This window comes from Lynx canadensis, chromosome B3 (assembly GCF_007474595.2).
Source record: "Lynx canadensis isolate LIC74 chromosome B3, mLynCan4.pri.v2, whole genome shotgun sequence".
Classification (NCBI taxonomy): Eukaryota; Metazoa; Chordata; class Mammalia; order Carnivora; family Felidae; genus Lynx; species Lynx canadensis.
In genome coordinates, this window is record NC_044308.2 from 98,058,206 (window position 1) to 98,084,422 (window position 26,217).

Genomic DNA, 26,217 nt, shown 5'->3' on the forward strand with positions numbered 1-26,217 from the left:
TATTAAAATTATCTTTCTCTTGTGTCAACTATGCTTTAATTAAAAATATTACATTTCTCTGCTTGTCTATGGTTTATTTTTCACATTATTTTCATTATATACATACCTGATAATGACATTAAAGTATTATTGATAACATAGAGCCAAGTACACTTCCGTGGAAATAACTATAAAGAAAAAAAAAGAAGGGAATTAAAATTCTCCAGTTTTCATTCCCTTATGCTTTAACATCCAAATTCTAACAGTCTGAAATAGTATAAAAATAACTATTTTCTACCTTTTAGTAAATTACAGAAACTTTACAAAAAAAATCTTGTAATGTGAACATGTAAAGAATACAATTTCATCTCCTTAAATATTTAAATCATAAACATTACAACTGAAGCCCATAAAAATTGATTTAAAATTACAAGACTTCTTTTACCCAATACACCCACACTAATTTCTTCAGATAAAAGTCCTAAATTACCTGTTCCATCGTTGCCTCATGTAGCTCATTGAGATTCAATGTGTAAATACCATCTTCAGTTCCAAAAATAATGTACTGATCTAAAACAGTTAAGATAAATCACCAGAATTTACTATCATTTTCTGAAATAATTAAATAAAATGGCTCTGTGCTTTAATGGTGTTGAGAGTTAGCTGGCCACCCACCCATCCGAAGAAAAATTATTTTTTAAAGTTCATGCCATCTTCTTTACATTTTTCTCCAATTCTGATCTTATTTTTAAAAGCAGATATATTCTCTGTTACTCATTCACTCTAGCTTTATCTTATATAATCCTTCCTTTCAACATAATTGTCATGTCTTAAGATTTTTCGATGTAACTGTATTTTTGCCAGGTATCTCAAATGCTCTTTGAAGGACACTATAAATTAAATAGAAATTATAAATCATGACACACCAGAAACGATGAGCATACCTAGTGTCCAGATCTTCGTTCCTAAATATATTACTTTGCACTAGAAAGAACCAGGGCTGCTTGGAGAAAAGATGGATTCCAATTCTGGGGCAAGAAAAGTGTAAGATGAGCCTAGAAATCTTCCTGTGCCAGAAAGGTAGGAAGTGATCAAACATTAAACTAAAGAACATAGGAACTCTCCCTGCTCAAAAATTCTGGGACAATTTAAGTGCTAAAATAAATAATAATATTAATAGATCATATCTCCCTGAATAAAATTCATAAGTTCAAACTAATATATGTACATAAATAAATGGAAAAGAAGAGAAATTGTCCATGGATGTCAGTGGATTGTCAACAATCAATAAATGCTAAAACCAGTTGGTTAAAGTCTGATGAACAAGAGGATATTTATATAGTCTCAATGTATTCCATATTACTTATCAAGTAATTACTAATTAATTAAAAAGGGAAAAACAGTCACTTGACAGTGGAGAAAGCTAGTGAACACCACCTTAACCAGATGGTCAACATTAATATCACTAGTGTTTGGACAAGCTGACAGCATGTACCTTCTGATACGATGCACTAAGAAGAGCACAATTCTTTCATATTCCCACCAAAAATGCATTATTTGATCTAAGTATGAGGACTCATCAACAAACCCAAAATAAGGGACATTCTACAAAATAGTTCCAAAAATGTCAAGATCAAGAGACACAAAGAAAGGTTGAAGAACTGTTCCAGACGTGAGGAGACTGAACAGTTGTGGTAGCTAAATAAAACCTGTGATCCTGAATTAGATGTTGTTGGACTGGGGAAAAAAGAAGGGGGAAGACAATAAAGAATATTATTGAGACAATAATTTAAATATGGACTGTGATGTCAACTATACTTCAATCAAAAAATAAATAAATATGGACTATGTATTAAATCAATGATAAATTTCCTGATCTTCACAATTGTACTGTGGGTATGTAAGAGATGATTCTTGTTCCTAGGAAATATAAAATGAAGTACACAGAGCCACTCTCAAGTAATTCAGAAAAAAATGCACATATAGATAAATAATAGAAATAACTGGTGATTCTGAGTATAGAGGAGTTTCTTACACTATTTTTCTAACTTTTCTGTTAGGTCTGAAATTATATCAAAATAAAAAGTTACAAACACACAAAAAAAATTTCTTTACTGATAAAAATACTTTTTTTTGTTATATTTCTAACAGTAGCATTTAAAGCAGATAATTATATGACTTGTCTATATTATTATGTTGAAGTGGAAACAAACATTTCCTGAACACCCTTTTTTGCCTACTCTGTTTGCTAATTGCCAGACACTCAGGTAGGCAGGCTTTTTCCTTCCTTGCAGTGAGGTGAGTAGTAAGAGTATTTATGTTGTAAAATGATCACACTGAGAACAGAGGTGTAAAGTTTCTTTCTCAAGTCATATAGTAATGACAGAGCAGGAATTCAAACCCAGGTCTATTTGAGTCCAAATTTTTACCTCTATGTATTAGGTTTCCTCACTTTAAAAATATACAGTATAAATTTTTAAAAATAAATTTTGTTATATTGCCATAATTTCAGATTTATAGAAAAGTTTTAATAGTACAAAGAATTCCTGAATATCCTTCACACAGATTCCACAAATATTACCATTTACTACTTTTGCTTTATCCTTTTCTCACTCTACACACACACATTTTTTTTTTCTGAGCTGTTTAAGTTACAAACACGATGCCCCTTAATTCCTAAATATTTCAGTGTGCACATCTTAAAAAAAGAAAAACGGAAGTGTTATATAACCACAGACGATGTTCGAAATCAGGAAATTAACACTGACACAATACTATTATCTACTGTAATGACTTCACTGATTGAGATTATTGACTGTCCCAGTATTGTCCTTTTATATGACAGAAAATCCCTAATTATGGTTGCAATCATTTGTGGCATGTCTATTCAGTCTCCTTTAATCAGAACAGTTCCCATATACTCTTAAATTCTAAAGGTTAAACCAAAACTCTTATCTACCAATTTAGGTTGTTGCAGGTATCTACACTATTTAGTCTCTAAAGTAATATTTTTAAATAACTTCAGTTCACTAGCCATAAATATCTTTTTTTCATAATAAATATTTTATTAGAGGTGTATATAATTTTGTTCAGAAATTTCAGGGGCACCTGGGTGGCTCAGTCCATTGAGTGCCCGACTCTTGACTTCAGCTCAGGTCAAGAACATGCAGTTTGTGAGACAGAGCCCCTGTCGGGCTCTACGCTGACAGTGTGGGGAGCCTGCTTGGGATTCTCTCTCTCCCTTTCTCCCTGCCCCTCCCCAGCTCACATGTACATGTACAAGTGTGGGCAAGCGCGCACTCTCTCTCTCTCTCTCTCAAATAAACATTTAAAAAAAAAGTTCAGAAATTTTACCTTTTGTATCAGGATGTATCCAAGATGTTGCACAATTAATTTTCAAAGGGCAGCCATCAAAAACTTTGGAAAAACATGCTCCCATCTTATTTATAAAGAAAGAAATGTTGACTTATTTGATTATGTAATTTTATATATTCTTAGAAATCAGCTAAGATTACAAAATGCTGAATTCACTCTTACTTGCATATGTTTATGGTTTCATTACCAAAATTCCTATTTTGATATCATTTAATGACTTCTAACAATAGAGTCTCCTATTGTTGCCTTGTGTAATCTACTATTTCAGGGCAAAAATAACAAATTTACCAAAACATCTACATATGTCAGTGATCTATTTTAGGAATTTTAAGTCCCCACTTATCTTTAGGACTAACATTTAGTAATGTGAAATAATGGATGATATTACTGAGCAACATCACCGAGATTATAATTGCGTGTAACTCCATAATAGTGAAGCAGACAAAAAGACTAATATTTACATTACATATTAGACTTTTACTGAATAAAAAGGTATAATTTATAAAGCATCCCATTCATATGATTGGCTGAACCACCTCGGAGAGTCAGAGAACAAGCACTAAGATAAGCTTCCCCGTTCACTGTGTATAGTTCAATGTGAAAATGGCTTCAGGGGCAGAAAGGAATTTAACCCATATAATGAAGAGGACACAGTACTACTGATATCATCACATTAAAGTTAAACTGGCCTTTCAAGGCTACTCTGAGAACCCAGCTGCCATATTTACAAAAAGCAAAACTTTCCAAGTTCTAACCAACTCACTCACATTAGGGTACCTGATTTGATTCGTGGTGTATCAAAATGCATTTATGCCTTTGTATTTTATGAATCCTTCCATTCAATAGCTCAAGATACTTGACAGCAAATAAAAAATCTGCTGCTTCTTAAAGAGATGAAAATTGGCAAGTGGTTCACATAAAAATATTCCTTACCAGCACTTTTGGAGTGGGTGGAAGGCCATTGATGGCTGGTTTCTGTGGGAAAAATAATTTTTATTGCTTTAAGATCTCTTAAGCCTTAAAAAAAACACCTATACATTTGGAAATTTAGTCATCTAATTCTTGAATTAAAGAGACTATGCCCCCTGCCCACCAAAACAGACACTGCCTCTCTATGATAAACACGGTAATCGTTACAACTAATCACCAAACGCCTGTTACGCCTACCGGGAAATCTCGCTTGTCCTTTTTCCGTGGTAACTGGGGTGCTTGTGCTGATCCTTCTGTATTTTCACTAATTAGTTTTGAAATACCATCACCATCTCCTAAAAAGAATCATGGTTAAAGCTGAATGAACATACAAATAAGTACCTTCCCTGAAAAATAATTTTCCCTTTCCCCCAATACTTGTTTTCCATTTGGGTGATCCTTTACTGGGAAATATTCTCTACTGGCAGATGAGTTAAAGTATCTTCAGTGACGTTCTCTAGGTTCAATAGAAGTAGCATTGCATCTCTAGCAGTGGTCTTAATCCATGTAAACAACAAATGTCTTTCCATATTGTGAGAAAAATGAAATCTGATATTCAGATATTCAGGCCTGATATATTCAAGGCCTTTCATAACTGAACTCCAGTCTACCTTTTTAGTCCTATCTCCTAGTATACACCTTTCAAAAGCTCACACTTCTCCCATAGTATACTTCCAACACAATCCAGGTTGTCAGTGCATTTGTTCATTCTTTCTTGCTCATCAGGCATGCCTGTCAGCACTGGCTCCCACTAATGAAGGATCCATATACTTCAATGCTCTGCAAGCACCCCGCCCCCCACTCTCTTCCCTATCCTTATCTTCCTGAAAAATTTCTCATCTTATATTACTATAGTTAATTACTGTATGAGACACTTACATAAGCTGTCTTGTCTAATGTTACAGGTACCCATACGGTGTAACTTCTGCTACAGATCCTGAACTTCTGGAGGGCAGGAACATCCATTCATCATTCTAAGACCTATCATATTACTTAAGAAATCAAATCAGGGTTCACTTGGACTGAATCTATTCACAGTCCGCCCACGTGGAATTTTAAAGTAACTTCAGAAAGCTTTAAACAGTTAAAAGAGTGACCAAAGACATTCTTTAAAATATGAAAATGGCTTTCTTTTCAGTTTTCACTTTGATTTATTTACCCAGATCACAGTATCTAGCTGTATGCACTCCAGGACTGCTGACACTGCTAGCCATACCAATAGAGGAAGTCTCAGCTACAGGACCACAACTTGGGCTACTCTGTCTTCTGAGAAACTGGGGAGCTCTGTTCTCTGAATCAGGGCAACGTTTTACAGTTGATGATTTTTCTTCATCTAGGAGGCTGTCTTCAGGGTAGCTGTTTAACCTTGGCTGTGATAATAAGACATAAGAGTACTTTAATAAATTTGGATATGAAACAGTAACACTTCATTATCATTACCCACCTAAGACTTTAGGGGGTGGGGAGGTATGTGATTTTTTTCTTTTTGCTATGTAATTCAACTCACTAAGCTAAGTAAGAAAAATAAACAAGAGTTACTGTCCCAACACAACTAAGAACTTGCCATGTGATTTTTTAATCATCCCTAAGCCAAAACTGATATAATTTTAAACTGATAAAATTATATAAACAATCCACAAAATATTAATAAGCAGAATAAGCAAGGACTTAACGAAGTATGACTCCATTGAAATAGGAAATTGCCATACTAAATGAGGACTGTAAATGATGAACTCTTTCTGTTTCCTCTTCATGTAGTTGAGTATTTTCTCAAATGAGTATGTGATTTTTACCTTTTTCTTATAGCTATTAAAATATTGTATTTCTCAGGAAGTTTTTTAATATATATTTTACATCTTTGTAATCCCCTCTTGAAAAAAACTGTATTTATCTAAAGCATATTTAAGAGAATTTTGAACAAATTCAATGAAATTACTTTTTAATTATTTTATTATTAAAAAAAGGATTTATTCAAAAATTTTAAGTCGCTCACCTTAGGAGGTAGGGGAGGTGGTATTGCACGTTTTGAGGTTGATCTAACACAAGGAGAAAAATGCAATTCAGATGGTAGTAAATGTAACATAGAGACTCTAATAAATGTGCATTAAAATTGTTTACATTCTTTAGATCATGATAAAGAGAATTTTTAAAACCTATAGAAGACCTAAGACCTCATTATGTCAAACTGTATTAGCAGGACTATAAAATAGATTTGTATAAAATGAATACAAAGTCTTTTACTTTATGGTTATGCTCTGCATATTTAGTATGTAATAAAAATTAACTTAGTAAAAAAACAGATTCCAAATTTAGAGTTGGAAGCCACTGTGAATCATAGATTCAAGTGGCCATATCATCAAACCCTTTTTGCTAACCCAAGTGGGGTACATAGATTAACAATATTGGCATCACCTTGAAACTTCCATATGTATCATCTAGACCTATGGAATCAGAACCTTCAGGTGATCTTCCAGGCACATCAAAACTTAAGAATCACTGATCTAGCTCACTGGTTCCATACGCTTATTTATCTAGAGTTATTGTAATCAATTGGGAAGCTTTTAGGATTCTGAGATTCGAGTCCCAAAGACCGTATTCTGTTGCAAGGGTTGGCAAACTTTTTCTGTAAGGGGCCAGACAGTAGTAAATATTATAAACTTTAGTGTATACAGTGGTCACAAGTACTTAACTCTTTCTTATAATGTGAAAGCAGCCATAGGTAATACATAACTAATAAGCATGGCTGTATCCCAACAAACCTTCCTTATGGACACTAAAATGTTTATATAATTTTCACATATAACAAAGTATCACTCTCCTTTGGATTTTCTTTCAATTATTAAAAAATCTAAATACCATTCTAGTTTGTGGACTGTACAAAACATAGGCAGTGGACCAGATGTGACTTATAGGTCATAGTTTGCCAACCCCAGATCTATAAGCTGAATGTGGGGGCCGCAGAGATCTGTACTTCCAAAGACCTCTCTAGGCAATGCACAGGCTTGGAATATCTGGGTCGGCCCTATAACTTACCTGTTGAGGGAAGACAGGTCTAGAATATAAAGTAACTATACTGCAGAATGGATTTGGGGCTTTGTGACTCCTACAGCACTTTTTCCCATGACATTATGTACCTCATCTTTCAGTAAATTAACATTACATACACTAAGCTGAATTTAAAGAAGAAACCTAATTATCACACAATGATGCCTTTTGGCAATTAAAAAGTCAGAAGCTTTACACTGATATGAGGCAGAGCACAATTTTTTTTTAAGAATGAAAATTAAAACTTATTAGAATAAATTGCTCCCACCCAATACTGTTCTATATAAAGTAAAATATAAGTAAAATATTAAGTTAGCAAACAACTACTTGCCAGTATTTGCACCATCAACAAAAGGATTCCATTGTAATACAAAGTTTGGGTCTGATGACACTCCCTGTGAAGGTAAAAATAGTTTAAAATGTTCCCTTATAACAGATATTAATCATTTTATTTGATTCAAGAAAATATTCAGTGTCATGATTGTTAATCATCTTGGCTTTCAATCAATTTTTTAATCTCCAGTTAGATTTTGCTGCCATTTGACATATTTAGGTCAATGACTCATTATCTGTTGACTGAAACTTAAGAAATTCCATAAACATACTGAATATAGTTTCAGTGTGACAAGCCCTCTTACCAATGCTAGTATATTCCAAATAAACAGCAAACATAACTCTGAATTATCTGCATCACTAATCCATTAGTGTGGAAAACGAAACATCATATTATTAAATTATCATTAACTTATTGGTGCTACTATTTTTTCCCCACTGGCATAGAAACTGTGAATTATATATATAGCAATATATACAGTAAGAAGAGTACTACTTCCAAATGTTAAGAATGAAGAGATCCATTAACAGAAGGCAAATTCCTCGAAAAATTATACTTTACCGAAGCTAAAAATAAAGTAAATGTTAAGGTAACATCTAGGCAACTCTGATAATACCTTGCTCTATTTATTACTTTTTTCCTTTTAGATAAGAAAATGTTTAACTAAACAGTAACTTCGAAAGATAAGAGCAATGGTTAAAAAAAAAGCTATATTAACAAATAAATATCAAAAACAGTAAGGTAATGCAAAAATATACTACAAACCCAACACAGTCTGTAAGAAAAAAGATCCTAGAGCTTAAAGCTCAACATCAAATTCCATATATTTAATAACTTCATGTAACTCCTTCAAAAGATTCAGAAAGGTCAATATGAATGGTTAAAATGGTATATTACAAAATGTACTCTAGTTAAAATATGCCTAACTATAAGCTTTTTCAAACTTTAATATGTGAAATACTGTATCAAAATTAATGCTTGAAAGAATATATAACTTTGATCCTTAGTCAAAGTTTACCTGACTATAAGTTTTCTCAAATTTTAATGTGTAAAGTACTTCTGAAGTAATAATTCCTACCATTTCATCCCGTGCTTCTGTTTCTTTTCTCAGAGGAGGTTCGAACTGTAATTTGTCAACTGCAAAATATGTAAACAGATATTCACAAACTCTATCTTAAAGGGTTAATTTCAGAAATGTAGCAAGAAGCATATGTATAGGGGAGAGGGAAGGGGGGAAAGAAGAAGAAGAGAAGACAAAATTTTTTCACTTTTTTACTGCAAGAGTACCTTTCTTTATATCACAAAAGAAGGTAACAATGTGGTAGCTTACTACAAATTACTTAGTAAATTCTTGTGTATGAGATTAAAAAAGTTAATCAAAGTAGGTGACTAAGAAAACTAATGGTGACTAAAGGATTTTCCCTGTCTAGGCTGCACACTCTGTTTCTAAGGCTACAACTTTATGGCAGAATGAACCTCCCCAATACCTATAATTATCTAAAAAGAACAAACATTATTATAAATTAAATGTTATAATGGAATTCAGAAATTTAATATTATATTTGCTCAATGTATATTTTATTTGGCCTACTCTTCTATATGAAATATTCTAAACAGAGAAAAGGATAGCTTATTATCTACTCATAAAGTACACAGAATTTTAAAACTGTAAAATCTAATGACTAAATGATCAAAGAGAAAAAAAAACACACTTGCAGCATAGAGATGCAAGATCCCCAAATACATCTTGGCAAATAAAATACATTAAAAAATAATTTTCAAAAGGATCCAGTTGTCTTTATCCCTAAAACACGATTTGTAAAGTAATACAAAGTACTTATATAATTCATTAAATAAAAGCATTGTCATAAAAATTTCCCAAAAAAGATTGAAGACATTTCATAAAACACAGTATCTACTTTTCAAAATAACCTAAAATCAAAAGCTCTTTATTAGTGATTTATTTCTTAACATAATTAAAAAACATCTTAACTCAAACCACTACTTGAAATCACTACTTCAACTCATTTGAGACAGAGATGAGCTAAAGTTTTTTGTCACAACCAGAAATACTGGCAAGCAGGTCTAGAGATGAATCACAAGTGTGTAAGTATGGTAAAGAAAGAGAAAATATCACTCTTTAATAATAAGAATTATATAACAAGCAAATTTCAATACTTAAAAAGAAATTCCTAGAGAAAATGAGTTTCATAAACATTGAAGATGTTTTAACACATAAGAAAAGTACTCTTCTAAAACTGTAGCCATAAACTATGGCACAGAATGCTATATCATTGTTTTATGTGGTAGATGGGACCTGAAGTTGTTTTGTTTTAGAGAAAATACCAGCAGTACCTTTGGGTGCATCTTTGGCGTATGAAAATACAAAGATGGGGAGGTCTTCTATTATACATACTCATTTATCTCTGTAAGATGATGTAGGCTCTAGCCATAATACGGTAACAGGAATTGTATTTCTCCTTCTGCTTTAAACAACTAAGACATTGGTGTTACATGTATGTGTGCATAAATTATGTGAAGCAATTGTTTTGAGGCAGTGGCTAACAGATACACAGCACTGTCCTTGAGAGAAAGGAAATACATGGTGGCAAGATCCACATTCACTCTGGCTTTCTGCCTGGAGGCACTTTACAAACTAGGACACAAGAAAGTGGAATCCAAAGAGAGAGTACCAGCCTCACTGGGTGTTGGAAACAAAGACTGAAGATTGGAGCTGCTTAGGTAGTTGGAATTTGAAGGGCAGAGTGCCAGAATAACAAAGCTGCATAAAGGAGGGGCCTCCAGAAATATGCCAAGAGATCTCTTTAAGTCTTTGGTTGAATACTAAATTGCCCATAAGCAAACATGAGATTATACAAGTACGTCACAAACAGCTAACAGAGGAGTGCTGAGCTAAATGCAGATTCTGGTGATCGCACAGTACCAGGAAAGATAGTTGAATTTCTAACCAGAGGAAAGAGCCTGCTGAATATTCTGGTAAAACCTGTCACAAGCCTTAAAAGGATCAAGCTGACGTACCACTTAAGAAACTCTTTAAACACCTTTTGGAGGGGCGCCTGGGTGGCGCAGTCGGTTAAGCGTCCGACTTCAGCCAGGTCACGATCTCTCGGTCCGGGAGTTCAAGCCCCGTGTCAGGCTCTGGGCTGATGGCTCAGAGCCTGGAGCCTGTTTCCGATTCTGTGTCTCCCTCTCTCTCTTCCCCTCCCCCGTTCATGCTCTGTCTCTCTCTGTCCCAAAAATAAATAAACGTTCAAAAAAAGAAAATTTAAAAAAATAAATAAATAAACACCTTTGGATAAAGAGGACCAAATCCAGACACTCAGTGTCGCACCACAACGTCCAAGATATAATAAAAAAATGACCAGACAAGAAGCAGGAGAATAGAAACCATAACCAGTTGGAAAACAGATACAATCTTCAAATAAAGGAGTTCCCAATACAACATTCCAAGTTTCCAAAACAGGCCTCTGGGTCAATTTTCATGGTATTAGACCTGATATTCACTCTTTCATACACATCCCTTTTTTGTAGTGTCACATTTCACTTGAACTTTATCCTTTTCAAAACCCTCTAACTCTTCTTGGGGCCACCTGGGTGGCTCAGTTGGTTCAATGTCTGACTCTTGATTTCCGTTCAGGTCATGATCTCACTGTGAGACTGAGCCCCACGTGGGCTTTGCACTGACAGTGTGGGCTTGCAATTCTCTCTCCCTCTCTCTCTGCCCCTCCCCCAGCTCACACTTGCTGCTCTCTATCTCAAAATAAATAAAGCCTAAGAAAAAACCCTGTAACTCTTCTTTTCCTTTGTTTAATGAGATGTTCCATAGTTCCTCTGGTGTATGTTTTCCTTCATTGCAAGAAGTCAAGAAACCTGACTTTGCTGGGCTACACATTTATCTTTGGTTTCAGACTAGGCCAGGCTCATAATAATTACTATGTCCATTAAAAATACACAGGAAGGATGCTTATACTAGTGATAATAGCCCGAAACTGGAAACAAATCAAATGCCCATCAACCAAAGAATGGATAAATTATGATATGATCATACAATGAAATATGATTACTATGAAAACAATGATTGCTATACATGACATGAATTACTCCCACAGACATAATGTTGAGCAAAAGAAACCAAGCAAAAAGGGTTGCATTTTGTATATCCTATTTATCTGAAGACCCAGATCAGCTAAAAACCAATCTATAGTGATAAAGGATCAGAACAGAGATTAGCCTGGGCAATGGAAAGGGCAAGAGGATATGAAGAAAGAAGGACATCGATTGTAATGGAGCATAAGGAAAGGAGCCTTCAGAGATTCTGATAATGTCTATATTTTAATCCCCAGATCAAAAATCAGTTTTATGAGTGTATACATATATAAAAATTCATCATGCAGTACACCTAAGCATTTTACTGTATGTAAGTAACCAGCTCAAATTTTAAACATGAAACAAAAAACTAAGAAACTAACTAGGTGTATATAAAATCTATTAAATAAATAAAAACAAAGCTGTAAAATACTCTTAATGGACACAAAAGAAGACTCAAGAAATTTAAAGATAAATCACCAATAAAATGACCTTCAACTTTACCAAATTTTTTTCTGGTACTTAAAACATAGAGCTACTCCACGAAGACATTAGTACCCTGGTCATTCATGAAAGAACTAAGCCTTGAACTTACTTACCTCTGAAAAAGCCTATTTTAAGTTAAGAAGACAGACTACTTTATAGGTGTCGACTCTCCCAAAGTTAGTACATGACCTTTTATGAGATCTCAGTAAAAACACTAGAATTTTTTTAACTAGATACATGATTCTTAAGTTTATGTGGGGAGAATACAATAGCTAACTATCATAACAAAAGTGGGGGAGGTAGAGTGAGGGGAGTAGGAGGATAATTAGTCTTAACGATTTTAACAGGTATTATAAAGACATAATAATCAAATTATGCTATTCGCGCATGACTAGACATAATAATGCAATAAGAGAATTTCTGGAAAGAATCCAAAAAAATATATGGTCATTTAGTACATCATAAAGGTAGCATGTCAAATCCATTAGTAAAATATTAAGTTTTTAATAATTAGTATTTAGACAAATGGGTAGTCGTAAAAAGAAACTAAATTGTATACAAACTTTATACATCTTACCAAATAAATTAATACTGTATATCAACTATTAAATATTATAACAGTGAAAGTGTAAAAAATACAAGAAAAAAATAATAGAATTCTTTTATAACCTTAAAATCAGGAAGGCCTTGCTAAATATGACACAAAACCCAAAAGTTATAGAAGAAAATATAAATTAGACTATATTAATTGAATATTTATACAACTGCATAAAATAAAGAAGATGGCTTTATAATGGAAGAGCAACTTTGCTACTTTTCTGTATGGTATTTGAAGTCCAGAGAGTTGACTTGGGATTATATAAGAAGATAGCATAAGAAGTATCAGCAATCTGGGATTAACAAAGAGATAAGATCTCCGGTTACTAGTTTAACTAAGAAAAGCCTGATTGAATCAACTGATACAGGAAGGACATTCTAACTCCCCATTGACCTAGATTTCCAAAGCTGTATAAAGCTAGAAATATTTGGTTTAAGAAAACTCAGACTTCAACAAAATGTTCATCTACAATAATTCTAATTAGTCTATACATTTAATAAATTATATTCCTTCATTAGGGTTTATATATCTTATTTTATTGTAAACTTCTTTAAATCTTTTTTGAAACAAGTATACATATAAGTCAATATACCTAAACTTCTTTGCAAATCTGTTCTTCTAAATTAATGTGGCTAAATGACAAATATCATTGATACCAAATATTTGTCAATGACTAATTTACAGAATAACAATCAATTTCCCCCTTTTAAGTAGACATTTTAGAAAGATACACCTCTCCTAGTAACCTAAAAAAACTGAAACCAACCCAAATGTCCAACAATCGGAAACTATTCAACTACAGTGTATTAACTCAATGAAAAAAGGAGGGCCAGACTAGTGTATGGGAAATGCTTCTGTGTTCAGTAAAAAATTATGCATAGCATAAATTCAGCCATGTAAAAACACACATGGAAAAACATGGAGGCAATTAACAAAAATATTACCTGTGGGTTGGTGCTGGGTGATGAGATTATGGGCAATGTTAATTTTCTATTTTTTTCCTCTTACAAATTTTCTAAATGAACATATATTACCCCTATAATTAGTAAGGTAACACCATTTAATTAAAAAATAAGAAAATTCCATTATAAACCAGAGAAACAACCTCTACTTTAAAGGTATTCTGATATGTTAAAGCATGTAGCCTCAGTTAGCCTGAAATTTTATTATTCCAGTAAGACCCACGAGAACACCCAGCTCAACCCTCCGAGACCACCAATTGAAAATGTATACCAAACACATACAATTTATTTCTGAAGCTGTCCGTTCAGCTCTGGCATTCCTGTTTGTAGATCTAATGGTATGACGAATGATTGCATGGGGCTGTGAATATAAGCATAATACACACACTTTAAAAAATTTCAGTGATAAAGTTAAAAGCTCAAACTTTTTAACTAAATGATCATTTACTGACAAACATGACTACCTACTAATAAATTACGGGATAAACATAAACAATACAATGAACACTAACATATTTTAGGTTATTCACTTATTCTATGTTATACCGTATGAAATATTGAAAAGATGCAAAGAAAATCAGAAATCTTATCTCCAAAGAGTTTATAATCTAGAAGTTAAGACACACAAATACTTAATGAGATTAGAAATGGTCAATGCCATCATTAAGATGATTACTATTAATGCCCAGATGAAAAAGAAATGACTTCCACCTGAAGGGGTATAGAAGTTCTTCATGACAGAGCTGTAATCTGCTCTAGGCCTCAAGGACAGTAGGTAATGGATGTGCAGCAGTGTGGGAAGCATTCTAGACAGCAGAGAGAATATGAACAAAGTGATGCAAGAAGAAAAGGAAATGGTAGCATTTAGGGGAATTGGAGTTGGTTATTATTTGTGAAGATTAAGGGATGAGGTGACAAAGCTGGACAGACAGACTGGGGATGAGCCAGATCATGAAAGGCTCTGAATGCAAGGTGAGGACTCTCTATTTTATTTTCTCAGCAAAGAAATTTTTGGAGATTTTACAAAAAGGGTGTCAGAGTTCAGAATAATTGGATAAGTGTGTGAGAAGATATGGAGGGGAGAAACACTGGATGCAGGGAGACTGATTAAGGATACTGCAGTAAATCAAGTGAGAAGCTTGCTACTTTACACCCTTTGGTACAAGCTCCTGATCTCTTCAAACTATGCCTTCAGCTCAACTGCCACCTACCAAATTTCTAATGACTCACTCTCAATCACTGATGATGGACAGGAGCTCATATGTTTTTTCCTCTACTTCAAGACCCATCATCATACCAAGGGACTTCAAAAGCCCATTGTTTGGGACTTAAGTTTTCTGACCTCATCTCTAAAGACACTCTCCCAGATTTCAATGAACTCTTGATTGCTAAGATCACACCATGGACCCTCCCATCAGCTCTGACACTTGAACTCACACTATCTTCCAACTTCTCAGCCTTCTAGCTCACTCTCATTTACTCCCATTACACTGCTTTGTGTTCACAATGGAATCCCAAGTCCATTAACCCCATTAACCTTCTTACTGTCCATCAGCATTTCTCTTATCTTCACTTTTCTTCTTAATCAGTTTGTATCCAGTGGTCCACAATTTCAAGCAATCTCTTGCCAGTATCCTAAATTCCCTTTGCCTCACTGTCCTTCAGTATTCTGGCATGCCAAAATGACACCTTAGATGAATTAAACTAACTACCTTTGTGTTTATATTGGGGATACAAATCACTACTGGAGGAAAGTTACCTAGCAGACCACACAGAAAATTAATCTCATCTGAGGCTTCAACTTTGCCCCAAAACACTTCACTATAATCATTTAACCCAACCATTCTTCTCAATTACTATTTCACACCTTCTCTTCCCACTCTTCAAGCCCACTCATTTTCTGTCAGGACTTTCAAGACATGATCTTGCCATTACTTCACAAGGAAAACCAGAATCATCAAATAGAAGATAATTTTGAACCACAACCTTCAACTATACTCCTCTCTAGTGCAAGATTAAAGCATTTCATTATCTAAAATCAAGCCTCCCATTATAATCTAGATCTCAGGCTCTCCTCCTTTCTCAGAGACTTTGCCTATTTACCTTGTTTCTCTTGAATCTTTCCTCTCCATCTACTGAATCCTTTTCATAAGCATTTAATCCTGTTCAAACTTACTTCCCCCAGATAAACAATAACTAAATAACTAAATAAATCCCCACCAACTCATTTTCCTCCAGCTACTACTGCTCAGCCTACCTCTCCCTTTCACAACTAAATTTCATAAATGTATTGCTATACTTATTTTCCAAACCACTCTAATCTAGCTTCACCTCTATAATTTGAATATTATCCTTTTAAAAAAGTATTCAAGCACCACCACCTAAATCCAAAGCTTTAACTTATCTTCTAGGCAATATTCTTGTTGAAAACTTCCCTCCTTCTTTTAATGGTTTTATCAATCCTTTGCCATTCTTCTTAGCCTACCTGATTCTTAAATTTGGGAGAAATCTAGGATGCTGTCTGAGGCCCTCTCCTGTTTTCTCATTCTACATGCTTCCCTTGAGTGATTTACTCCTTAAGGTATCAACTACTTCTGTACTTAATGACTCCCAAATTTCTATCTATAGTCCAAACTTTTCTCCCCAAGCTACCACCACATATCTAATTTCTAGTGAGGACGTCTCCATTTGGAAGGTCTATTCAACATCAAAATTACTATACATAAAACTTGAATTCATCTTTATTCCAAGTATGATTTTACTCTAGTGTTCCTACCTCAATAAATGGGGCGGCACTTTTAGGATCACCCAGCCGTTCAATAAAATTCTAGGAGTAATCTCTTTTCACCCCCCACACTCATGTCTTCATCCAATCTCCCAACTCTCTCAGAAAATTCTTTTACTGGTCCATTTTTCTCCATCCTTGTTATACTCCTAGTCTAAAACACCACCATCTCTATCCCAGATGACTTCAAAAGCCTCTTAGCAGATTTCAGAAATGGAACCACCATTCTGAGGTCATAGAGATCTTTAAAGATGCACATATAATTACATGTCACTCCTTTACCCTTTAATGGCCTCTACTGCCCTTGATAAAGCCCAAAAATTTTAACATGGTTTGAAATGGCTAGTGTCTAGCTCGTGACTTTATCTTCCACTATCCCCTCCTTGTTTTCTGTTCGACCAGACTATCTTTAGTTCCTCAAGTATACAGTCTTCTCTCTTATCACCAGGCTTTCTAACATGCGATTATGCTCTCTGCTCAAAACAATTCTGCCTGCCCTCTTCCTCTAATTCCAATTTATCCTGCAGATTTCAACTTACAGACCACTTCTGTAGCAAGTCCTTCGCTGTCCCTAAAATATGCCTCCATAGCATACTCTATATCCTGTTTCCATAACAGTTATCACACTTGTGGTATTTCTGAGGTTCCTATGAGACTATAAGTTCTTTCAAGGCAGGGACTGGTCAATCTCATACACCATCGTGTCCCCAACTACCTGGCACAAGGATTTCAAGAACTGAGAAGTACAGTGATACCACATTAAATAGAAATAGAGAACTCAGAAGGTAAAGTGGATCTGGGAAGCCCAGCAAATAATGTGGGGAATAAAAAAAAGAATCTGGTTAGTTATATAACCAGTGAAAGACAAACTGGGGATCAAATAATATCAATTTCATATTGAAGTTACACTAATTTTAATAATTTTATTAAAATCTTATTATTACAAGTCTGCAAATGATAATTTAAATAAAAAAATCTATGAATAGCGAGTTTTATTCAATATTTTCAGTTAAAGTTCATTCAACACTCAACAAAATATTCATTAGATACCTACTACAGGACAAGACTATGCTATACAGAAGGCAAGGATTAGTTTTAAAGATTAGTTTTCAAAGATATTTAGTGACTATTTCTATTAAACACATACACAGAAATGGTAGCATATTAACTAAAACAATAGGCTTTGGAGTTACTGCCTTGGATCCAAATGCTGGTTCTACTACTTACTAGCCATATGATCTTGGGAAAATTACTTCTATTCTTTCTCTGCTATTTCCTCATTATAAAATGTGGATAGTAACAGAATCTGTTGTAAAACTGTTTTGAGTATTAATGAGTTAACATAAAAATTATCTAGCCTAATACTTGGTACACAATGACTCCTCAATGCATTATTAGTAGTTATGACGATACTTATACAGTATAATTCAAAACTTAAGAACATAAAGTAAAACTTTCCTTCAACAAATAAATAACACAAAAAGTATGGTCCTACTGTCTTGCCAGAAGTGAAGGTAGAGATATAACAGGAAATAAAGGCATAAAGAGAAATGAGGACACAATCACAGAAATAAAAAGAAATCCTAAAAGGAGAGGAAGAGACACTGGTGGAAAAAGTTCAGCTGTGCTTTATGCAAGCATATTAGGTACCTGCTAATGGGCAGGAAGTCCCTCATTCATGATTTACAAGTTTTGATGTTACATATAATATATTCAAAAGACTTCAGAATATTTCAGAGAAGGAAAATGTAGGAATAGCTCTACATGTAATAATATATAAGTCCCTGACAAGTATTGGAACGGATTAAAATTTCTATGGGACCTCAACTTTTAAAAAATCTATTTATATTGTTAATTATCTGTAATAGAGAAATTAAAAATGGCCAATTAGATTTCTAGAGAGTCTCTTCAGTGAAAATAATATGTGCATGTGCTTTGGCCAAACTGTTGTTCTCTTGGTCCAAAGCAATGTTCCTAACCTCTTTTAGTTTCCTTAGAAATAGATGTACTTTCTCTTTAGAGAAAGATCAAGCTCTCACTACAGAATTTGGGTTTGGGGAGAGAAGGGGAAAGCACTTCCGGATTTCTGGGAGGGGAAAATGATCTGATTCTAATCTTAGCTACCTCTCAACTTTTGGCAAACCAACTATGAAAAGAAAATGATATAAATGGTTTAATTAGGTTAGTAATCCTAGTTCTTTCCAGAAAAAGTGTCAACCAGTATTTATGTAATACCACAATTTTTTTTAAAGTATTACCTGCTAATTATATGCAGGGTAAGTTTAGTTTACATTGCTAATTAATCTTTGTAGCTAATCTGTTGTAACTAACTTAAAAAAGAGTAAATTAGAAAATAAACATTAAGGCCATATTAAATATTTATTTTCAAATATTAGATTGAAAACCTCTTTACCTCAAAGTCATCATCATCTCCTTCAGTGTAGTGTGCATGGTTGTCTGGATTATTCACTTTGTCCAGCAGTTCAACTGCGAGGGCCTAGACAGACCTGGCTGCCCTACAAATGTATGCTAAGTCAAAACAAAACAAACCAAAACAAACAAACAAAACAAAACAAAACAAAACTTCATGAATATGCTTTTACATCAATGGTTCGTAGAAAATGTTATTTGTACTTTTTCATTCAGTAACTATCAAAAACAAGCATATGGAAGCCTACTAATACAAATAAATTAGAGAACATACTAGTAAAGTATCAGAGAAACCATAATTGTATATTATAAAACTGCAGCACCCTTGTGGAGTAAGTTTATGACATGAATCATTTTTTTTTTTATTTTAAGTAGGTTCCATGCCCAACATAGGGCTTGAACTCATGGCCCTGAGATTAAGAGTCACATCCTCTACTCACTGAGCCAGCCAGGCACCCCAACATGAATAATTTTTCTAAGTTATCTATATTAGGTTGTAAAATTGCAACCTTGGCTATGACAACTGACATTCATTACTCATGTCACTATAGTGATATATATGCAAATGAATATCACATCATAATAAGAAAAAAGCATGTGTATTCCATACATGCATACATTTAATTTAGTAACATTATGTAAATGTAAAAAGACAGTAAATTTTGATATTTAAATAAAGTTTCTAATGTTGTAATCATGAACTTTCTCTAGAAATATTTTACAAATACATATATACACAGAACATTCTATATTACATAAGAAACCAAAAAAGGCAATTAATTATTAGGTGATAGCACATTTTTAAGAGTTTTCTCTAAGGCAGGGGGTTGGCAAACTAAAGCCCACGGGCAAAACCTGGGGCACTGCCTCTTTTTGTGAATAAAGTTTTGAGTATTAAAGCCATGCCCATTCAATCGTACTGTCTTTGGTAGCTTTTGTGCTTCAATGGCAAAACTGAGTAGTTGCTACAGAGACTGTATGGCCCCAAAGCCCAAGACATTTACTACCTGGCTCTTCCCAAAAAGTCTGCAGACCCCTGCAGTAAGAGATCACTAAATTTTTATATTAAAAATCTTAAATACTTTGTTCGAGTGATATGCCTACTTACTGCATTGACTACAGAAATTCCCCTATAATTTCAATGACTTACAGTCAGAAGTCTTTCAGCAGTTGGTCTTTTTTTGGGGTTTTTGGTTAGTGCTATTTTGACAAAATTAATGGAATGTTGATGACCCTTCAAATAAAAAGAGACATGTACAAAAATATTTCACTAATATTAGTTTTTTAATGTTACTAAATAAAACTAACTTATAAGCAGTTAGAAAGTCCGAAACACATGATTTTTCTTAGGCCTCTTAGCTCTATATAAGCCAAAAACAAGACCCACAAAGAAACAGTATACCCCTTGAAAACAGGTGTCAGTTTCATCTATTAAGTAAAATGAAATTAGTTACAAGAAATAGTAACATACCATCTCTAAACATATACACAAAAAACTAGAAATGGGTATAAAGGATTTAAATCTAGTATTGATTCTAGGTGCCACTTAGGAATCAAATGGCTTTTTTCCCACTGCTTAATTTATAAAATATATAAATGTTTTCCTATACAGAAGAATGGCATGAGGTAGGATTGGTAATGTAAAAGATATTTAAATCATTATAAGGTCACTGAATTTCTTTAGGAACAAGGCATCCACACAGCAGCTCTCTGCAGAGAAATCAAATCACTGCATTACATTTGGTGGTTGTGGCTGGAGATAACGTGGAACCAGAGAGTACCTGAGATTGGCAAAAGTACTCCAATGGTAACAGCCTGTGGTCATTCATTCCTGAATGATATTGAGTCATTCCTGCCATAAAGCCCTCCAGTTCCAATTGCTTAGGAACTTAGGGTAACACGAATCAGGAAGAAACTCTTATCACACAAAAGAATACAGCCACAGTAGATATAAACTCCTTTATTTCCAGTGTGATTTTCCTTTCACTCCTGGCATCATCTCCAGAATGTCCTGGCTCCTAAGTAATACTTTGCACAGACAGGTCAATAAAACATAAACAGTAGTTCAGACCTGTTTGGGGGACAGGTCCTCTTAAAATATGAAACAAGATATGGACTGTCTCCCTAGAAGAATATACATACAGAATTGGGGAACCCATGTACCTCCCACACCAAAGATCCATGAAATTCTAGATGAAGATTGGAAACTTTATTTGCCATGGTTTCTTTTATAAATGCATGGGAATCCATTACCAGAAAAATAATTTTCAATTTTTATCATCAATTAAGATATCCTAATGGACTTTAAGAAACAGGCAAACTGCTTTACTTAGAGAAAGAAGAGATTAGGATGAAAATAAATAGTAAATTTTGAATATTAGGTAAGGAAGGTAGAGAAAATCAACAGTGATTAAGTGTCATGGTATCTGGGAAACCTTTCATATCACCTTCCATAAAAGTTAACATATAATTAACAAGTAACAGAATGCAAGGCAAAGATATAATCTCCAAATTTTTTAATATACCCATTTCCAATCCTTTACTCACCATTACCCTCTTACCCAAGCCTCCAAAACACTAAGAAAATGATCAGAGTTTTACCAGAGCAGGAGATTATAAAAATCTTTTGGACTGACATGGGCTTGTTCTTATTCCTTGTACTCTAAGTTCCTAAGCAACTGGAACTGTCAAGAATATAACCTAGATCCTGGCCACAGCTCTGTGAGTAAATTAGATATGTAACTGCAAGTAAACTATTTAAAGGCTCTGGACTTCACAGTTTCATCATTTTTCCAAAACAGAATTTATTGTCAAATTGGCTAACATAGAGTGTGTACAGTGTGCTCTTGGTTTTAGGGGTACATTCCTGCGGTTCATCGCCTTACATACAACACCCAGTGCTCATCCCAACAAGCGCCCCTCCTCAATGCCCATCACCCATTTTCCCCTCTTCTCCACCCCACCTGCCCCCATCAACCCTCAGTTTGTTCTCTGTACTTAAAAAGTCTCTTATGGTTTGCCTCCTTCCCTCTCTGTTTGTAACTATTTTTTTCCCCCTTCCCTTCCCACATGGTCTTCTGTTAAGGTTCTCAAGTTCCACATACAAGTGAAAATGTATGGTATCTGTCTTCTCTGAAATGACTTATTTCACTTAGCATACTACCTTCCAGTTCCATCCACATTGCTGCAATTCAGTTTCATCACTTATAAGAGAACTGAACCTATCTCCTTTCCAATGGCAAAATTCTATAAATCTATATATTCATTAACTTACCATTTTGTTTTGTCCTTTAGTTTTGGAGGCTGAAAATTACTTTTTGACATTAAGAAGAGGGCCCTGGAATAAAAATTTCAGTTTAAAGGGCAATAATGAAATACTTTGATTACCTCATCTAATAATCAGAATGAATATTCTGTAATCCATTTACAAATTATACATACGTAGACACTGATGAACACTGGTATGGAATATGAAAATTAATTTAAGATTTTACTTATTTATTGAGTTTATTGATAATGTAGTTTTATGTATGTACATATGTCTGTATGTTACCTCTACGCCCAACATGGGGCTCAAATTCACAGCCCCGAGATTAAGAGTCTCATGCTCTACAAACTGAGCCAGACAGGAGCCCCTGGACACTAAATTTTTATATTTTAGATAGCCAATAGGTATTTCATTTTCTTTCTTTTTAATTTTTAATTTTTAATTTTTTTTAATATATGAAATTTATTGTCAAATGCTTTCCATACAACACCCAGTGCTCATCCCAAAAGATGCCCTCTTCAATGCCCATCACCTAGATATTTCATTTTCAAACAAGCTCTTATTCATAAGGCAAAGCTACCAAATATTAGAGAAGAATTTTATCACTATACTTTTAACATATATAACTAATATTATATCTTAGATATAAGCATGTATAGTAATTAAATATCATTCTATAACACAGAGATGATATGTTACTCTAACATTAGGTTGTATGCTTAGTGGAAGATTTGCCTCTATAATTGTCTTGGGTATACAAGCAAATTATATCTACTTCCTAGTCTGTTCCCCTCTGTGGACAATAACTTTCCAGATTCTCTCATTATGAATAATACAGAAATCAACCTGCAAGAGGATTTTCTTTCAGTATGAATTCACCTTTGACTCATTTTCTAGGGGACTCTGGGGGTAGAAGGATTAGAAGATTTAAGAAAAGTTCTAAAATGCTCTATTTCAGTTTTTTCCAACAAAACCCTTTATAGGTTTCCAAGCAAACCCGTCTTTTTTAATAATTTTTATTTTTTATGTTTTATTTATTTTTTGAGGGAGAGGACAGAGCACGAGCAGGGGAGGGGCAGAGAGGGAGACACAGAATCTGAAGCAGGCTCCAGACTCCCAAGCTGTCAGCACAGAGCCCGATGTGGGGCTCGAAACTCATAAACTATGAGATTATGACCTGAGACCAAGTTGGACGCTTAATCAAACTGAGCCACCCACGCGCCCCCAAACTCGGTTTTTAAATACCAAAATATTTATCTTTTTTAAAGATGAAATGATTTCATATATAAAGTTTATATTCTTACAACTGTGAGGCATTCTTTTAAATCTGCTCTTTCTTTAGTCTTTATCTAATGCTAACCAATAATTAGGTAATAATAGATTTTTTCACTAATAATCAATTTTCCATGTTGCTTTGGTTTATGCATATGTAACAGCTGCCTTTAACCTGTTGAAAATTTTTGCTTAACAATTCATTAAAAAATTAAGAAAAAAGATTAATTCACCAACTATTGGACATTCAGATTTTTTTCCACTGTTAACCTGGAATGAATAATTCTTAGCTTTTTTTTCCCTTGGGGTTATTTCCTAAGTATAATTTTCTAAGTAGTAGAATCACAGAAAACATTTGTACTGCTCCTACACAAGTAACATCCTAAAGATCTGTACATAATGGCATTCCAACAAAAAGTAGGTATCTTTAACTTTTGTATCTTTAGTACTTGAGAAGTCCAATAGTTTTCCAAGTTTCTTTTGTATTTGGTACTTGCTCATCAACAGTTTATCTTTTGCCTTCAGAGTCTCTAAATAAATTCCTTATGTATATATACATGTATACTAATCCGTTGTCTATCTTGCTAGAAGAATACTTCCTGCACTCTGTTTGATTTTCTTTTCAACTTTATACTGTTTTCAAACTTTATACTTTAAAAGCTTAAATTTTAGCTCAATTCATCTTTTACTTCAAAATATAAAAGCACTTTCAAGGCCATCAAATATTTTTTTGAGAGACAATATACCCTAAAATGTAAATAATAATTATACTAAGCGTAACTACTTCTTAATTATCCCTAGACAAAATAAAAATCAAAAAAAGAATTAGAAAAAAATGTCACCTACATCCTATCATTTGCTCATAATTCCACTTAGAACAGAAAGAAACAATTGATGGAAGAATGTAAAGACTTAAAAAAACTTTACAAATGATAACTGCTATATCTAGTATGATTAAGGGAGATTTGCTTAATGGAACAGCTTTAAATAGTACAGATGATTCACTCCACGTTGTCTTAGGAAACAACACAAGAGAGCAGGTATTGGGTGCAACTGATTACCCCTAAGTCCTTTACAACACCTTACTATTTCAACATACTTGAAAATGAGCTGGAAATACTCAAGTTATCAATATTTAATTCTCCCCAAAGACTTCATTAATAACTGCATAATTGTAATAGTGAGAACACCTCATTGGATGGAGATCAAACATAGGTGGTTGAAGCTCTCCAAGTTCAATTGCTGTTATTCCTACTTGCCCCAGATATCCCAGAGTTGGTTTGTAGCCGCCATTCTTTTCTACTGCTGCAACTTCTGGGGCCATCCTAGAAGGAATCAGTGAATATAACATTTTTATTTTTTTAAAAAGGATACGAAATCTGCTCTTTTTTGTTATATTCACTCAACTTCTAGAGAGAAAGCGGCTGAGAGACATTTACTAGGAAAGACTTAATAAAGACCACATGTATAAAGATATACTCTTTTCAAACTCATCACTTAAAAATCTTCCATCTTCTCTGAAGACTAGTGCTCTGAGGAAAAATTTGGTTGTCTTACTTTAGTTTCTGTTTTGTGCATCTTGTCATATAATATGGGAAAAGAAAGAATACCTAAATCCCCATGAAGGTCAGAAAGGCTCCCAAAGGAGGTGGAGACTTGAGAATGAATCAGCAGGGAGGTAAGGTGAGTGAGGAGCCTCAACATTTTAGTTAGAGGAAACAAGTGCAAATACAGGGAACAGGAAAAGAGCACGGAACATCTGGAAAGGTGAAAGGACAATGCTACTCATGTATGACCTACAGACAGGTATGGAGCCATAAGCTGCTTGTTAGGAGTCTATGATAAGTACAGAAACTGAGAGTATTAACTCTTGTCCAAATACATGATCACTTTTAGTAATTCAGTCTGGGATGAATTTATTTTATAAAAGTTTGAGAGGATTTAAAAAGTATTTGCAAAATTGAACCTCACGACATAGGAGCTAGGAATGAATGCCCTACTGATTATACAATGAAGTTTAGATTTTATTGTGAAAATGCAAGATTTAATTTTGGATATAAACTTGTTCTGAAACTCATGGCAATAGGAAGGACAGTATGAGAGGAGCTAAAACCAAAGTCAGGTGAATGAGTTGGAAGACAATTTCAAAATACAAGGGAAAAATGATAAATGACTTTTCAAGGCAGTGGCAGAGGGGACTGAATGAAAGGGTTGACTGAAGAGACTGATATAAGTATAAAATGCTTGTGGATATTGAAGTAGAGCTATTATCAAATAACTGTGAATATATCTAAGATTAAGGTCAACTTAGTGGCTTAGTTGGAAGTTACCTGTTTGGGATTCAGTGGTTTATAATGATGGCAATTGATGTTATAAAGTGTAGATATTACTAAGGGGAAATATCTTTTTTTAATGTTTACTATTTTAAATTAATTTATATTGATATTAAATATCCACACAGAAGCTGTTTTTATAAGTATTTGGATTACACAAAAGTTATATAACACAATATCACTCAACCTAAAGGTGGTGAAGAACACCAAGTATGTATACTAAAAATGTCTGCTATAAGCAAGTACTAAATACATAAAAATGGATATAGGAGTA

General features: G+C 33.9%; 1 protein-coding gene across 1 annotated transcript in view; it reads right to left on the reverse strand.

Annotated features, from left to right (window-relative positions):
- Positions 1-26,217, reverse strand: part of MAP4K5 (mitogen-activated protein kinase kinase kinase kinase 5) — a 112,258-nt gene that overhangs the window by 19,858 nt on the left and 66,183 nt on the right. The window contains 15 exon segments of the mRNA XM_030319073.1: positions 107-167; positions 470-549; positions 3,334-3,418; positions 4,288-4,329; positions 4,522-4,619; positions 5,540-5,693; positions 6,317-6,359; positions 7,696-7,763; positions 8,781-8,839; positions 14,138-14,216; positions 19,054-19,136; positions 19,139-19,169; positions 20,221-20,304; positions 22,341-22,407; positions 24,801-24,935. Of these exon segments, the coding sequence (XP_030174933.1) occupies positions 107-167; positions 470-549; positions 3,334-3,418; positions 4,288-4,329; positions 4,522-4,619; positions 5,540-5,693; positions 6,317-6,359; positions 7,696-7,763; positions 8,781-8,839; positions 14,138-14,216; positions 19,054-19,136; positions 19,139-19,169; positions 20,221-20,304; positions 22,341-22,407; positions 24,801-24,935 (1,169 nt within the window).